The sequence below is a fragment of the Neopsephotus bourkii genome, unplaced genomic scaffold, assembly GCF_033783945.1.
Source record: "Neopsephotus bourkii isolate Nb327-2 ecotype Australia unplaced genomic scaffold, CSIRO-AGI_Nbou_v1 NB_1589, whole genome shotgun sequence".
NCBI classification, from domain to species: domain Eukaryota; kingdom Metazoa; phylum Chordata; class Aves; order Psittaciformes; family Psittacidae; genus Neopsephotus; species Neopsephotus bourkii.
The window spans coordinates 2,945,470-2,958,150 of record NW_026902065.1 but is presented as its reverse complement, the minus strand read 5'-3'; the positions used below and the strand labels follow the sequence as shown (position 1 = coordinate 2,958,150).

The window sequence follows — 12,681 nt, the reverse complement described above, 5'->3', positions numbered from 1 at the left end:
TATTGTAGACTTACAATCTAGCATTTTATTACTCAGTTTCTCAAAACCAAATATTGCTGGTAGATTCAGCTGTTGCATATCACCATAATGTTAAAAATACAAAGAATTCTTCTTATAAAAGTACTTATTTGTCCTACAGTTACCACCTCTGGCAGCTTTGAAGTAACCTAACCATAGAAACAACTGCAAACAACTAACACACCCCCTTCTCTGACTACTCCTGCTATTTGCATGTCAGTGGTATTTAGAATAATAAATCATGGAGGTACATTCTGTCCATTATTTAATTACAGATGGTGTGAGTGTGGTCCCAAGGAAAGTAAGAGTAGGCACTTAGATTTGTTTTGTAAGATTATTCTAGATGCAATATAAAAATAGATTATATTAACAGGAAAAATTTAGTGTTTAACAAGTTGTTTTGGAAATAGGCTAGCACAAAAGAGAAGTCTTGTTACACTTAAAACTAGACTAAAAATAACTTCATCTGAAAACAAACGTAAATAGTGCATGTTTAGCCTTCATTCAGATGCACATCATCATGCAAACCATGGAAATAAGACTATGGTGGGGAATTTGAGGCTGGGTATTTGTTGAAGGAGCTGATGCTTGTACCAATCTCAGTGGAACTGCAGACTGCTGGCCAGGTCAAGGTGAAGAAGCGTTGATAACCCTTTGTGGCTGACAGCAGTGCTGTCCCAACAGCCAGCAGAAAGGGGCTAATGCTGAAACATTCCCAAGGATTGTCTGCTTCCTGGGCACACCTCCACACTGCACACTTGCAGATGCACAAGTCCTGCTGCTGTTCCACTGCAAATCCTGAGGAATCTCCAGTGCAGATACCCCTCTCCCTCCAGCAGGAAGACGGGCACTGACCTTCTGTGTGCAAGATGGCTGAAAACATACTCCTTGCTGCTCCTGCTCCCAGGCTGCAGGCAACTACAAGAGTCTGTTATGCTTCTGATTCCTCCCCTTCTTCACGTATGGCTCCGTCCTCTTGTGACTCATCATTCAGAAGAATGAACTTCCCGTCGTTTGTGAATGGCACAGACTTCATTAGCTGAGCTAGTGCTTCTGGATCCTGAAGGGAAAAATACCACAAGGGAGGTCAGCAAGCTGCAGCACTCCTTGAGGAGCACATGCTCCTCCCAGCAGTTTGCAACTCTTGGTAAGGTTTTACAACTCTTATGACAAGCTTTAGACTAAAGATTTGAAACTTACACAATCGTTTTTGGTTCAAGTAAACCCACCCCTTGAGTATGTGAGGGCAACAGTCATTCACTTTGAACTTTTATTTTGCTGTTCTTATCTGGCATTGCTAGAATTACTGAAAAACAAGGAGAAAATAACTGACTACATTAATTATTATACTTGTGCTTATTGCCTGTGACTAAAAGCTGATTCCCTCAACTGTTCTGAAACCTCAGCAGCAAAAATATGCAGCATATGTTGATACATTAGCGTCACATCTTTCTATAGGTAAAATTTCTCTAGTTAAGTGATGTTGCCATTTAAGTGAAAACCACTTTACCTTACAGTGTTTGGGGCTTTTTTACGACTTTGCTCACAGCTTCCATTCCAACACGACCAACTGAATTTGTATAGTTCTGAATCGGATTTAGGGTGGCAAAATTTTATCTAAAATTAAGCTACTGCAAAGTCAAACTGAATTTATCTTCACATGAACTACCCAGGGGCTGGATTAAATAAGAGTGCTCAGGACTTTGGCATTAGGAAGAATCGCAGTTCTCCTTTCATACACACACCAGGGGTACTTAAGAGGGTGCTGCCAAAAGTACAACAGGATGGATCACAATGCAGACAGGGAGAATGAAACAAACTTACCTTCTTTGCCTCAATGATTTCTTTTCCCAAGCTAATGGCATAGCAAATCTAAAACAAACAAAAAAAAAGTGTATATATATATGTAAAATTCAGGTTTGGGGTTTTGTTTCTTAATTGGGCCTAAAACACAGAAGTGTCAGTGCACACCCAGTCTTAAACACAGGTCTAACAGCAGAGGTGGAATACGCCTTCTTTGCTAACTACATAAACCGATGTTGGGTTCTGCTTCAAAGCTCACTTAAGCTGGTAAATCATTGTACTCAGTTTTACTCACCAAACTTTATTTCCAAACCCAGGGCATCTTTCCAGTGCATGTAAGACTGATGTTGTTTTTTAAGACAAAAATTCTCCAGCACATTCCTTATTTCTAATAGCCTGTTGTTATCCCATTGCAGTGTATTGTTTCACCATACCTATTGGTGTTAACACAGAACGACTGCCCTGTCTTTTGAAAGCTTTACAGATGTGCATGTCTTAACATGAGCTGATGTTCACACTTGTCACTGCTCATGCTTGGCACATGCTTCCCCCCCCCCTTCCTCCTCCTGGCACATGCTGCTGCAGCACCTGTGTGAACCTTTTCAGACATAAGCTATCAAAGGCTCGCATCTTCTTGACAAGAAACAGCTGCTGTTACTTCTGTAGCACTATTTCCCAGATGTGTAAGCCAAGAAGACCTCTTTTCTAAAGTAAGTATTTTATCAAATGTTATGCAAACCTTTTCCCCTTCTGTGTTGCTCTCAAAAACATATGCACTCATGGATTCTTCTCCCAGTGGCTCGCTGAGATGGACCACAAAGCCAATCAGTCGCTTGTTATCCTGATGAGCAGCAAACTGTGTCACAGTGGGGAGGTCAAACTGGAAAAGTGTCAAAAAGGATTTATTTTAACCAGTATATAGTTAGCTTGGTTGAGAGCTCAAGTTCATGTGACTTGAGTATTCAGTGCTGTGGTAGAAAACCAGGTTCAAAACAGAAGTTACTTACACTTGTTCGTGTAACTTGGGTCTGAGGATCTATTAACCTGTGATTGTGTGTAGGGGACAAAAAAGATTATTTTAGAGTCACTGTCAGCAATTTCAAAGTGCTGTATAATAAGAAGGCAATTGCTGTAGCAGTTCTACAGCTGGGGAAACGTGCACAGTCAAGTGCTTTATCAGTGATCCCAAGTTCGTCGACGGCAAGGTTCAGCTCTAGACCCTGACTCTCATCTGTCTAACCTGTGCAAGTCACAGGATCTTTCTGAAGCACGGACATGGTAGGCACCCTTCCAGCAGGAGTTACGCACTGGATGTAAATGCACTCCAGCTAAAATAAGTATCTTGCTTCAGCACATTCTACAGTGACAAGACTGTCCACATGACAGCAATGGCTGTCTTGCTGTTATTACATGTAAGCATCCTCAGTGCATCTTTATTTTGCATCTTTATCTTTGTAGCCCTGCTGCATCCCCTAAGGTTTGGTAGGATGTTCTTACAACTTCCTAGATACTACAGAGTAAGAGAAAGAGACATTTTTACAAAGTAAACTTAATCCTAGGGTCTTGCTGTCTTGAAGGGTGTATTTTTCTTGGGAAAACAAGCCCCAAAGTACTTCACTAATCACAGGCTGTACGAAGGGAAAAGAACACTGACAAGTTGAAAGTTCCACAGTACCTCAAGTTCTTGCTAGTGACCATGAGATGCGATTCAGTCATACGGAATATGTTGTGGATGGCACGAGCAGCTAACACTTGTCTCATTGCTTCATAAATCACCTCACTTGTGGCATCTGACTGAACAGCCATAGAGCCTAAAAACCGAACTATGAACATCTGCTGCAGGAGTGAATCTGGAAGATAAAAGGTGTGATTTCCTTTGCTGTGCTGCCTCAGTTTTCCAGTAGCTGAAGTTATCCATGAAGTAATTTACTTCCACCTCAGAAATTCAATAGTAAACCCTGTGGGTGGTGACTGCTGCAAGCAGTGACCTCCTGCTGTGCACCAGGCAGTGCTCTGACCCAGTTTTAAACAGTGCTTGAACTGGCAATGAGTGTGTACGTGTGAAATTACAGTTGCTTGGAAACTCTCAAAGTGTAACTGGCCCTTTATGCCTTATTTGATTAGCTAGTAAAATTTACTTGCCTGTCTTACCAGGTACACGTGAACTATACACATAAACCACGATAAACTTATGACTGTGATAAGCCTTGGCTTCCATCAAATTAACCCTTATCTTTAAGCCTTCTTACATGTCCTTCTGATCTTCCATGCAGCTGGGTCTAATGAGGTTGTCATTAAATCCTTCCCTGATTGTTGACTATCACCACAAGACTCCTAGCTGCAACTTGGTAGCCATTATGTGACAAAGCCACTATTTGATCAGTCTCCCTTTATGGTTGGTAGCGAGCAAGGTAAAGCGGGATGAGTTCTGTTGAATGTGATGGTTCAGAAGCTGCAACAGCTGTGTCTCCATTGCAGCAAAAGATACACAGCAGCTTGAGCTTAGTGATACCATCCACATGTGCAGCATGAGATGCAGGGCAGTCACCGGAACACTGCACTACCGTGTGCTGGAGGAGAGTAGGGTGCTGCTGCTGTCAATGTGGAGGTGTCTGTCACAACTACTCTGCTGCCAGGCAGCTTGCAGCCATCCTACCTTGCACTGGGATAGCACACATAAGAGACTGTTAAGGCTTGATCAGCTTGGAGAAGAGAAGGCTCCAGGGAGACCTTAGAGCAGCTCCCAGTGCCTTAAGAAATGTGGAGAAGGACTTTTTACAAGGGCATGTAGTGACAGGACAAGGGGGAATGGCTTTAAACTGACAGAGGGGAGATTTAGATATTAGGAGGAAATTCTTTACTGTGAAGGTGGTGATGCACAGGAACAAGCTGTCCAGGGAAGTTTGGCTGCTCCACCCCTGGAAGTGTACAAGGCCACGTTAGACTAATTTTGTCTGGAAAAATGAAGCACTTACCTTCCTCTTCATCTTTGCTGCTGTCTTCAGATTCCCCAAATGGGTTTGCACGCCTAAGAAGTAAGAAAAAAAACTGTAATTACAGATTCTGGTCAGCACACACATGCTGCAATACCTAATTTTCTCCCCTGAAATCACTCTATTAAGGTGATCAATCAATGTCTCTGGCCATACCTGCCACCTCTGTTCTGGTCCAGGAATTCCATGGCAGGCAGTACAATATCAAACTGAATCGGTGTTCCAGGAGCAATGAGTTGTGTGGAGTCTTGAATGCTGGCTGATTCACTGGGAATTATTTTATCATTTTCCATATTCTTTACATTCTGGCTAAAATAAAAAGGGGGGGGGGAGGGAAGTATCACAGTATGTTAGAGATTGTTTCAGTCAACCAGTGATGCCCCATCTTTGCTCAGGAAGGGAGACAAGATTATTCAAAAATCCAAAGCAGGACGGAACCACTATCCATAAACTTAAGTAACAGTATTTACCTATTTACCTGTTACTGAGGACTCTAAAAATCTGTTCTACCTTTTTTATACCTCAAATTGCTTAGGACAAATGTAAATGCTGGCATATTAAACCTGACTGCAGATCAAAGCTGAGTGTGGGCTCGCTTTCAGCAGCAGGCTGCTATTGGCCTCCCTGCCCTTCAGTGGCCATATTCTTAGCAGCACTATCAGCTCAAACAGCAGAGACCTGGACTTGTGCCTGCAGTTGCAAACGGCAATCCTGACATCTTAAGATCTTCCTTGGCCACAGTCTAGTCACAGTGCAATAGTTATGAAGTAGTATTACACACTGGGGCTGATTTCTTCCGGCGTCTTTTCTCAAAGAGAATGAACTTCCAAGTTTCCCACAGTTACAGAAGGCTTACCTATACTCATTGCTACAGTGGTGCAACTAGGTTTATCCTACTTCTAGAAAGTTTTCTGTTTCTTTCTGGTTGCATACAGATGTAGAAGTGACTCTGGAGATTAAATGGCAATACTCCTCTGTTTATAAATAGAGGAGCTGCACTGTGAATAAAATTAGAAAGAAACTGACTAGCATTCCCCTGGATACAGAGAATCTTTGGAATCTGTAAGCAATCATAATAAAGGGAATCATAATCATAGCAAAGGCACTGGCCTGAGAGAGGCAAAAGAGCTGGAAAAGGTTTCAATTTCTAGAAGTAAATATCTGAAGTAAGAATTTACAATTTTCTACCAAAACTTGCAGAGAATTCTTTCCATGTTGAAGTCAGTGTAACACAAACTTGCCCTATTTGTCACATCGCTTTTGAGAGCTGGATTTCAGTCCAGTGCTGCGATTGAAAGCTATTTCTGATGATGAAGTCTGAAGATTTCCCACTGAACAAGATACTATGATCATGTGGACACAAATAAATGATACATAAAATATGTATTTTGAATATCCTAAAACATTATTAACAATTTTTGAAGGAGGGGAGCTTTACTGGCTCCCCAGGGTTACTGCTGGGAGGCTTACTGCTGAATGAGCAGAAGAGAACAGGAATTACTCTGATAACAGTGTAAAGCATATTGCTGTGACAGACTGACAGGAACTTCTTGAGGCAGTACACAAGAATATACTTATACTGGGGACTGGTGCATTACCTGCATTATAAGTCGTCCTCTTACAGCAAAGCACTTACAACTAAAGCATTGTGTTTGTTCCTGAAGAACCAGCAAAATCCCACTGGCAACCACAAGGATCATCAAAGCTGTGATGTAGAGCATCACAGATGGCACCTTCAACATGTAGCATCTCTTAACATTTAGCTTTCAGCAGTAAGGAAACATCAGAAGCAGAGGAATTTGCTGGAACACACAGGCTTGTAAAGCCTACACAAGGCTTTCTACTGGGTGACTTTTGCCCTGTAGAAAGGGCACTATGAGTACACAGTCACTAGGCTGTGCAAGTGAGAATGTTACCTGGGGTGGTGAACTTCGTGTTTCTTCCCAAAGCTGGTAATGGGAGTCACTGCTTGTAGAGCTGTCTGATTTAACTTGATTGCAGCTGCCTATGGAAACAAGACAACAGCTCTTTGACACACCTACTTTACATTGCCACGTAAAGAACAATGGGAAAGCATGTTGGAAGGAACGGACCAAAAGACGGAAACAAACTCCCACCTCTGGATTGTCAGTGAGATAGATCTGTCTGGAGATGTTGTTGATGGCACATATCCACTGGAAGAGAAAGATGACATTAAACTCTTCAAGCTCACTCGTATACAAGAATAACAACATTAAGAAAATATTTTTACCTCCTCGTATTCTTTCTTGCTTTCTGCTTGAAGGGTTATACCCCTGAAATATAAACACAGTGTATCAGTGCTAACAGTGAACACCAGGACTGTTTTGACTCCAGGTCTTACAATAATGTCACCAAGCTTTGGATCAACCATCAAAAGAACAAAAATCAGGAATAAGCTCCAGCTAAAGGATACCGCATATGCTATTTCAGGCAGTTGTGGGAAGATGTGGCAGATGGGAAGGAACATGCTTTTAATTTGGAAACACCCTTCTGGAAACCCAGAAAGAATTACTATTATAGCAAGCATGTTTTATATGAAACAGCAGCTGAACATGTAGGTGTGACTGGCTGTCCTCAAATAAAACCTGTCTCATACGCTTTGCCTGTAGGAGTGGTAATCTGAAAGCAGTATCTTCTGTCTTCACAGTCTACAGCCATAACAGAGCAGTTGTCCAGGTCCTGAATCAATCCTCCAGCTACTGCTCCCCTTGGCTGACACATCAAGTTGCCACCTTGAGTGAAGAAATACAGCCTTTCCCAAGTTGTAGTCACCAGACCTGTTTTACTAAAGAGAAGATGCAGTGATAAAGACTCATTATTTACAAATCACTCCAAACATATGTGAAACCTCAAACATATCCTGACATTAATCTGAACTCTATGTCCAACCCTAGGATTTTTTTAATGAGTCTCTTAAGTAAAAGCAGCACTTCACCTATTCTTAGCAGACTAATCCTTAATGAAAGCTGAAAAAGTAAACTAATTCCTAACATCCAAAGTTAACAACATTCTCTGCAGTATCTCCTAGTTAAGGAGCAAAATAATTGAGTAACTGACATGAAATACTATTAAGCTGGATAAGAAGAAGTAATTAAGTCTGAAGAGCAGCATGAGCAACTTCAGCACAAAAAGTCATCATTACAAGAAGTATCTTCTGCATGTAGTATCTCTGAGTCCATCATCTTCCTACCTATGGAGCCCTATTATATTGTACTCCAGCTCTTAGAATGCTATGAGAAATTAATAAATGTCTACTCACACACAAAATAATAATTACTAGTCAAATAAAATAAACTGATATTTAATACATAAAGAGGGTTACTATTTGCTACCAATATACATAGGTCCTGAGGAAGCTGATGGAAGATCTGGAAAATCTCCAGAGGTAACTCCATGTATGGTACACATTCAAAGTTATGCATTTGCATTGTCAATAAAGATTTTATTTATGTAAAGGAGATTGTTTATGAACACATGTATTAACTACAAAATATAGCTGTTTATTTCTGTAAGCACTGTTTTCTTTAGCCCTAAGAACTGGGAACAATCTGAGCCCAGCCCCATCAGTTTTTACCCACTTCAGTGCAGGGAATCACCTCTGTAGGTGAGTTCAACAAGAAATAAACTCTGTTTTCAGGAAAACAGTCCTAAATATCTGTAATTTAGCTTCTAAATCCCATTTCCAAAGATGACAGAGATACTTAGGAGCCAAAGAGTACTGTGAATACTACTACCAGAACTACCACAGCGATTCAGGAGCTTCAAACATCATTACCTGGGGAGTCTTTATAACCAAAAAATGTAGCAGCTAGTTAGAAACTAAACAATTCAGCAAGTAGCAAGAGTTCTTACTTTCTAAGATTAAGGTAGCCAGCCTTCTGGATGAGATTTCTGTTGATAGCAGGTGAAGTTACATCAGAATCTGGGGTGTAAACGGATTCGTTAACTGCAATTAAATCCTGTTGGGATACCCTCATTTTTTCAGCTTCAGCTTCCAGCTCTCCTTGTATGCTGTAAAAAAAACCCAACACAAGAAACCCAAAGCCATCATTAGTCAATTTATACCAGGATATAGCTACATCTGTAAGTCAAAATGAACAAAAATACCAGTTGAGATACAGAACCTTTGGGAAGGCAACAGCCAGTGCAGATCTACCAAGTGCAAATCAAGCCTGACCATCCTGAATGCCATCTGTGATACACCGACTAGTTTGGTGGATGGGAGAAGAGCAGTGGATGCTATTTCATCTGACTTCAGGAATACCCTTCACACAGTCTCCCATAGTATCCTTATAGACAAATTGGTGTACTACAAGACAGGTAGAAAACACATCTGGGCTACGGAGCTCATGGGGTTGTAATCAGTGAGATGAAGCCCAACCAGTACCCAGCTATTAGTAATGTTCCTTATGGGTCAATACTGAGGCTTGCAGGTTTGCAGTCTTTAATAGAAGCTGGACAACCCACACGAGCAGATGACAACAAACTGGGAAGACTGCTTGACAAATACAGTAGAGTGAAGGGCTGCTGTTCAGAAAAACCTTGACACACTGCAGAAATGGGCAGATAGGAGCCCCATGGAGTTCAGAAAGGGGTAACGCCCTGCTGGGATGGAATAACCCCATGCAACTGTAAAGGATGGGAGGTAGCAATAGAAAACAACTTACAGCAAAGGACCTGCAGGTCCCAGAGGACAAGTTAAACATGAGCCAGCACCATGCCCTTGTGGCAAAAAAAAAGGACAGCCACATCCAGGGCTGCATGAGCAAGAGCATAGCCAGCAGGTCAAAGGAAGGAATTATTCCCACCCATTCATCACTGGTGAAAGAAACTCCATCAGAAGCACTGCGTCTAGTTTTGGTGCCCCAGCACACAGAAGACAGAAAAGGAAGTCAAGAGCCACCAAGATGGCCAGGAGGCCAGAACACATGCCCTGAGAAGAAGCTGCCAGAATTACTTTTCAGCTGCATGAAATCAAAGCTAAGCGAGGGGTGGGGGTGTGTGTGTCTCACTGCTAGCTTAACCTGACAGGAGGGGTAGTAGCTAGACCCTTACTGGAATACACAGTGATAGGATGAGAGACAGTGGGCACTAGCTGCAACCACATACTGTGTGCACTGTGCACAAGAGGGAGACAGACAGTGATGCTCAGAATTTGACTGGACACAGTGCTGAGCACACAGCTGTAGCTGACCCTGCTCTCGGCAGCAGAATGGACTATTATATAACTTCTTGAGTTCCACACCGCAGCAGCTGCAAATATTTGATTTCTTTATTAACTTTTTCAAACTCGAGGAGTTATTAACTGTATCCAGGCTACTGGCAAAACTCATGGGGTGGGAACATAAGAATACCTGACATTGCATACCTTTGAAAGTCCCTAATACTTGCACTTACGCAAGAAGCAATTTTATCCCTACTTCCTATCCAAGTGGTTAAACCTTTTGAAGAACGCAAGCATGTAATGCAGGCTGTACACAGCAAGACCAGCAATGTAGTCCTGTCTCTGACAGTGGCAAAAAGTCTGTGGGAAAAGTACAAGATAACTACATGTATTTCTTCCCTGGTCTTCACCCTAGTCTTTTGTGGAAGTTGGTGATATCCTGTAACTGATGAAGTAACCTAGAGACATAGCAATGCATTTGAAGCAGCACTAAGCAGTATCTGACTGGCCAGCAGAAGGGGTTTTGCATCATGCTGTCTGTTTCATGTTAGCTTATTTCCAACCTTTCTGCATGTTCAGAAAGCTGAGACTTCCTAAGCTCCCACATCACCTCCAAAATGAGAACGGCTGTGTGTGTCTAGCCAAGTCATATGAGAGGCTGAGTATAAAGGCTGAGTAGTATCATCAGATCTGAATTAAATTAGCCCATATTTTGCAAGCTAGTGCTTTTGCAATGTTATCATCAACTGTCAGAATAAGAATTATTTAAATTCCACTTTGAAATAAAATCAAACAGTGCGGGCAGTTTCTTACATAGGGGCAACTTAAATGAATCTTCCAATCAGACATTTTCGTTGCACCACAAACTGTTTCCAATAAAACTGCCCTTAGCATCTTCATGGTTCCAAAGACCAGATTATTCTTCCTAAGGCATGTTTCTCCCATCTCTCCAAGAGGAGAGATATTCTCATCTCCAAGGTAGAAGGACAGAAAAACTGATAATTCCAAAGTTCTATGCATTTGTGGCAATCAGACCACTTGGTTACTGAGAATATTGTAGCGAACTGTATTCTCTTATGTGCTTTTACATTGTTTGCAATACGACATAAATGAAAATACTGTTAAAAAAACTCAGGTTTCAGTCAGCTTAAATACATGCAAGACTACATTGCTGCTGGAATTCTGTACCTGCACAATACATCTCATCGGTTTGTGGTTCCAAGAAAACAAATCTGACAAATAAAATCCCTTTAGCCTGATTAGCAAGCAGATCTGACTCACTGAGGCCTTGTGATCCCCAGCACTAAGGAAGTAGAAGAGTGAGCAGCATAGTTTTCAGTGATTTCATAATCTTAAGTCATGAAGCCATGCCGTGTGTTAGTAACTGCCAAGCTACAGAGTGGCATTCAGAATTCTGCTTTTTCTCTTCTGATTTTTCCACAGACATCACACTCCTGTACTAGCTACACCTGAGTCGTACTTTCAAGCTTTGCTGTATGGCAGACATAAAATACAGACTCGGAGAAACAACTGAGCAGCATATTTTTGCTTCCAGTTACTACCATGTACTATCCAGAATTCAAATCCTTTGGACTTTGGAAAATAAGGGCTGATTCTAAGGTGAAGATCCAGTGACAGGATCCTCACTGTGCCTGTAAGACACAAGCAAGATGCTCTAGCCTTACTAAATAAAGGGCACTATTTCGAGGGAGTTTAAATCTGTCCTCCAGCCTGTACAAATGCTGCAGAAGGATTTATTTCAGAAGTGAGGGTCAAAAGATACATAAGTAAATATAAAGGTAGAGGAAGTAAAGAATCATTTAGTGAAAGACCCTACTAAGCAGGACAATTACTTACAACACTGTTCTCAAATTAATAAGTATGCATTATTCAAAATGCCACCAGAGTCAGAATAAGTAATGATTTAGCTACAGTCCAATATGAAAGGAATGAAGCAATAATGTGAAGGACTCAGTCTAGTGTTCCAGCTGATTTAAAATAAATGATGAATGTTCTAATATGATTACACTTTAAATGTAAAGTTTACATTTACAGGGACTTAATCACAAAGCAAAGGTCAGTCTTCACTACAAGTAGAAGATGGGGGTAGGAGTAAGAAATTGGGAGTACAAAAGTGGGTCAGTTTATTGAAATAAGGACCTAGCCAGAGAAGGCTGAAACCAGTGGACTGGTAGTGGATGCAATGAGTATGGCTCTCTAGGACAAGGAGTTTTGTTTGCCTTGTGCAGCTACAACATCAAACACTACAGGCTCTAAATCTTTATTTGAGATGTTAATGGACTATTATTACAGTATTGTTACAGAAGACCCAGCAAGTAACTCAGAATGCACCTCAGCTCTAATGTATTAATTATGCTAACTCATTTCAAGCCCAAATTGGATGCTTTCATGTCCATGTTGAGATACAGGGATGTAAGAAAGCATATGAACACTTTAGAGTGTATAGTTCCTGACTATACTGTACAGACACTCTCTGTAGTGCACTGACAGCATTTTCCTTTGCATGTACAAGCATACTTCCTTTCCACTTGCTGCTTCAGCAAAATATGCCCAACAGTGCAATGCAAACATGGTAGGAATCTCTTAAGAAAGGCACCCTGTTACATGCTGAAGGTTAGAGTACTATTACTCAGAAATCAACAGAATGACAAGAGGAAGCAA

At 41.3% G+C, this 12,681-nt stretch overlaps 1 protein-coding gene across 2 annotated transcripts in view; it reads right to left on the bottom strand.

The window, feature by feature from the left end:
• The window catches only part of APPL2 (adaptor protein, phosphotyrosine interacting with PH domain and leucine zipper 2), a 38,553-nt gene continuing 25,872 nt past the window's right edge, over positions 1 to 12,681 (bottom strand). For both annotated transcript variants that reach the window (XM_061371849.1, XM_061371850.1), the window contains 12 exons: positions 8,688 to 8,846; positions 7,432 to 7,620; positions 7,066 to 7,108; positions 6,932 to 6,988; positions 6,731 to 6,819; positions 4,971 to 5,123; positions 4,797 to 4,849; positions 3,497 to 3,671; positions 2,829 to 2,865; positions 2,561 to 2,701; positions 1,843 to 1,890; positions 1 to 1,078 (listed from right to left, as the gene is read on the bottom strand). In XM_061371849.1, the coding sequence (XP_061227833.1) occupies positions 950 to 1,078; positions 1,843 to 1,890; positions 2,561 to 2,701; positions 2,829 to 2,865; positions 3,497 to 3,671; positions 4,797 to 4,849; positions 4,971 to 5,123; positions 6,731 to 6,819; positions 6,932 to 6,988; positions 7,066 to 7,108; positions 7,432 to 7,620; positions 8,688 to 8,846 (1,273 nt within the window). In that variant the 3' untranslated portion in view covers positions 1 to 949. The remainder of the gene's footprint in view (positions 1,079 to 1,842; positions 1,891 to 2,560; positions 2,702 to 2,828; positions 2,866 to 3,496; positions 3,672 to 4,796; positions 4,850 to 4,970; positions 5,124 to 6,730; positions 6,820 to 6,931; positions 6,989 to 7,065; positions 7,109 to 7,431; positions 7,621 to 8,687; positions 8,847 to 12,681) is intronic.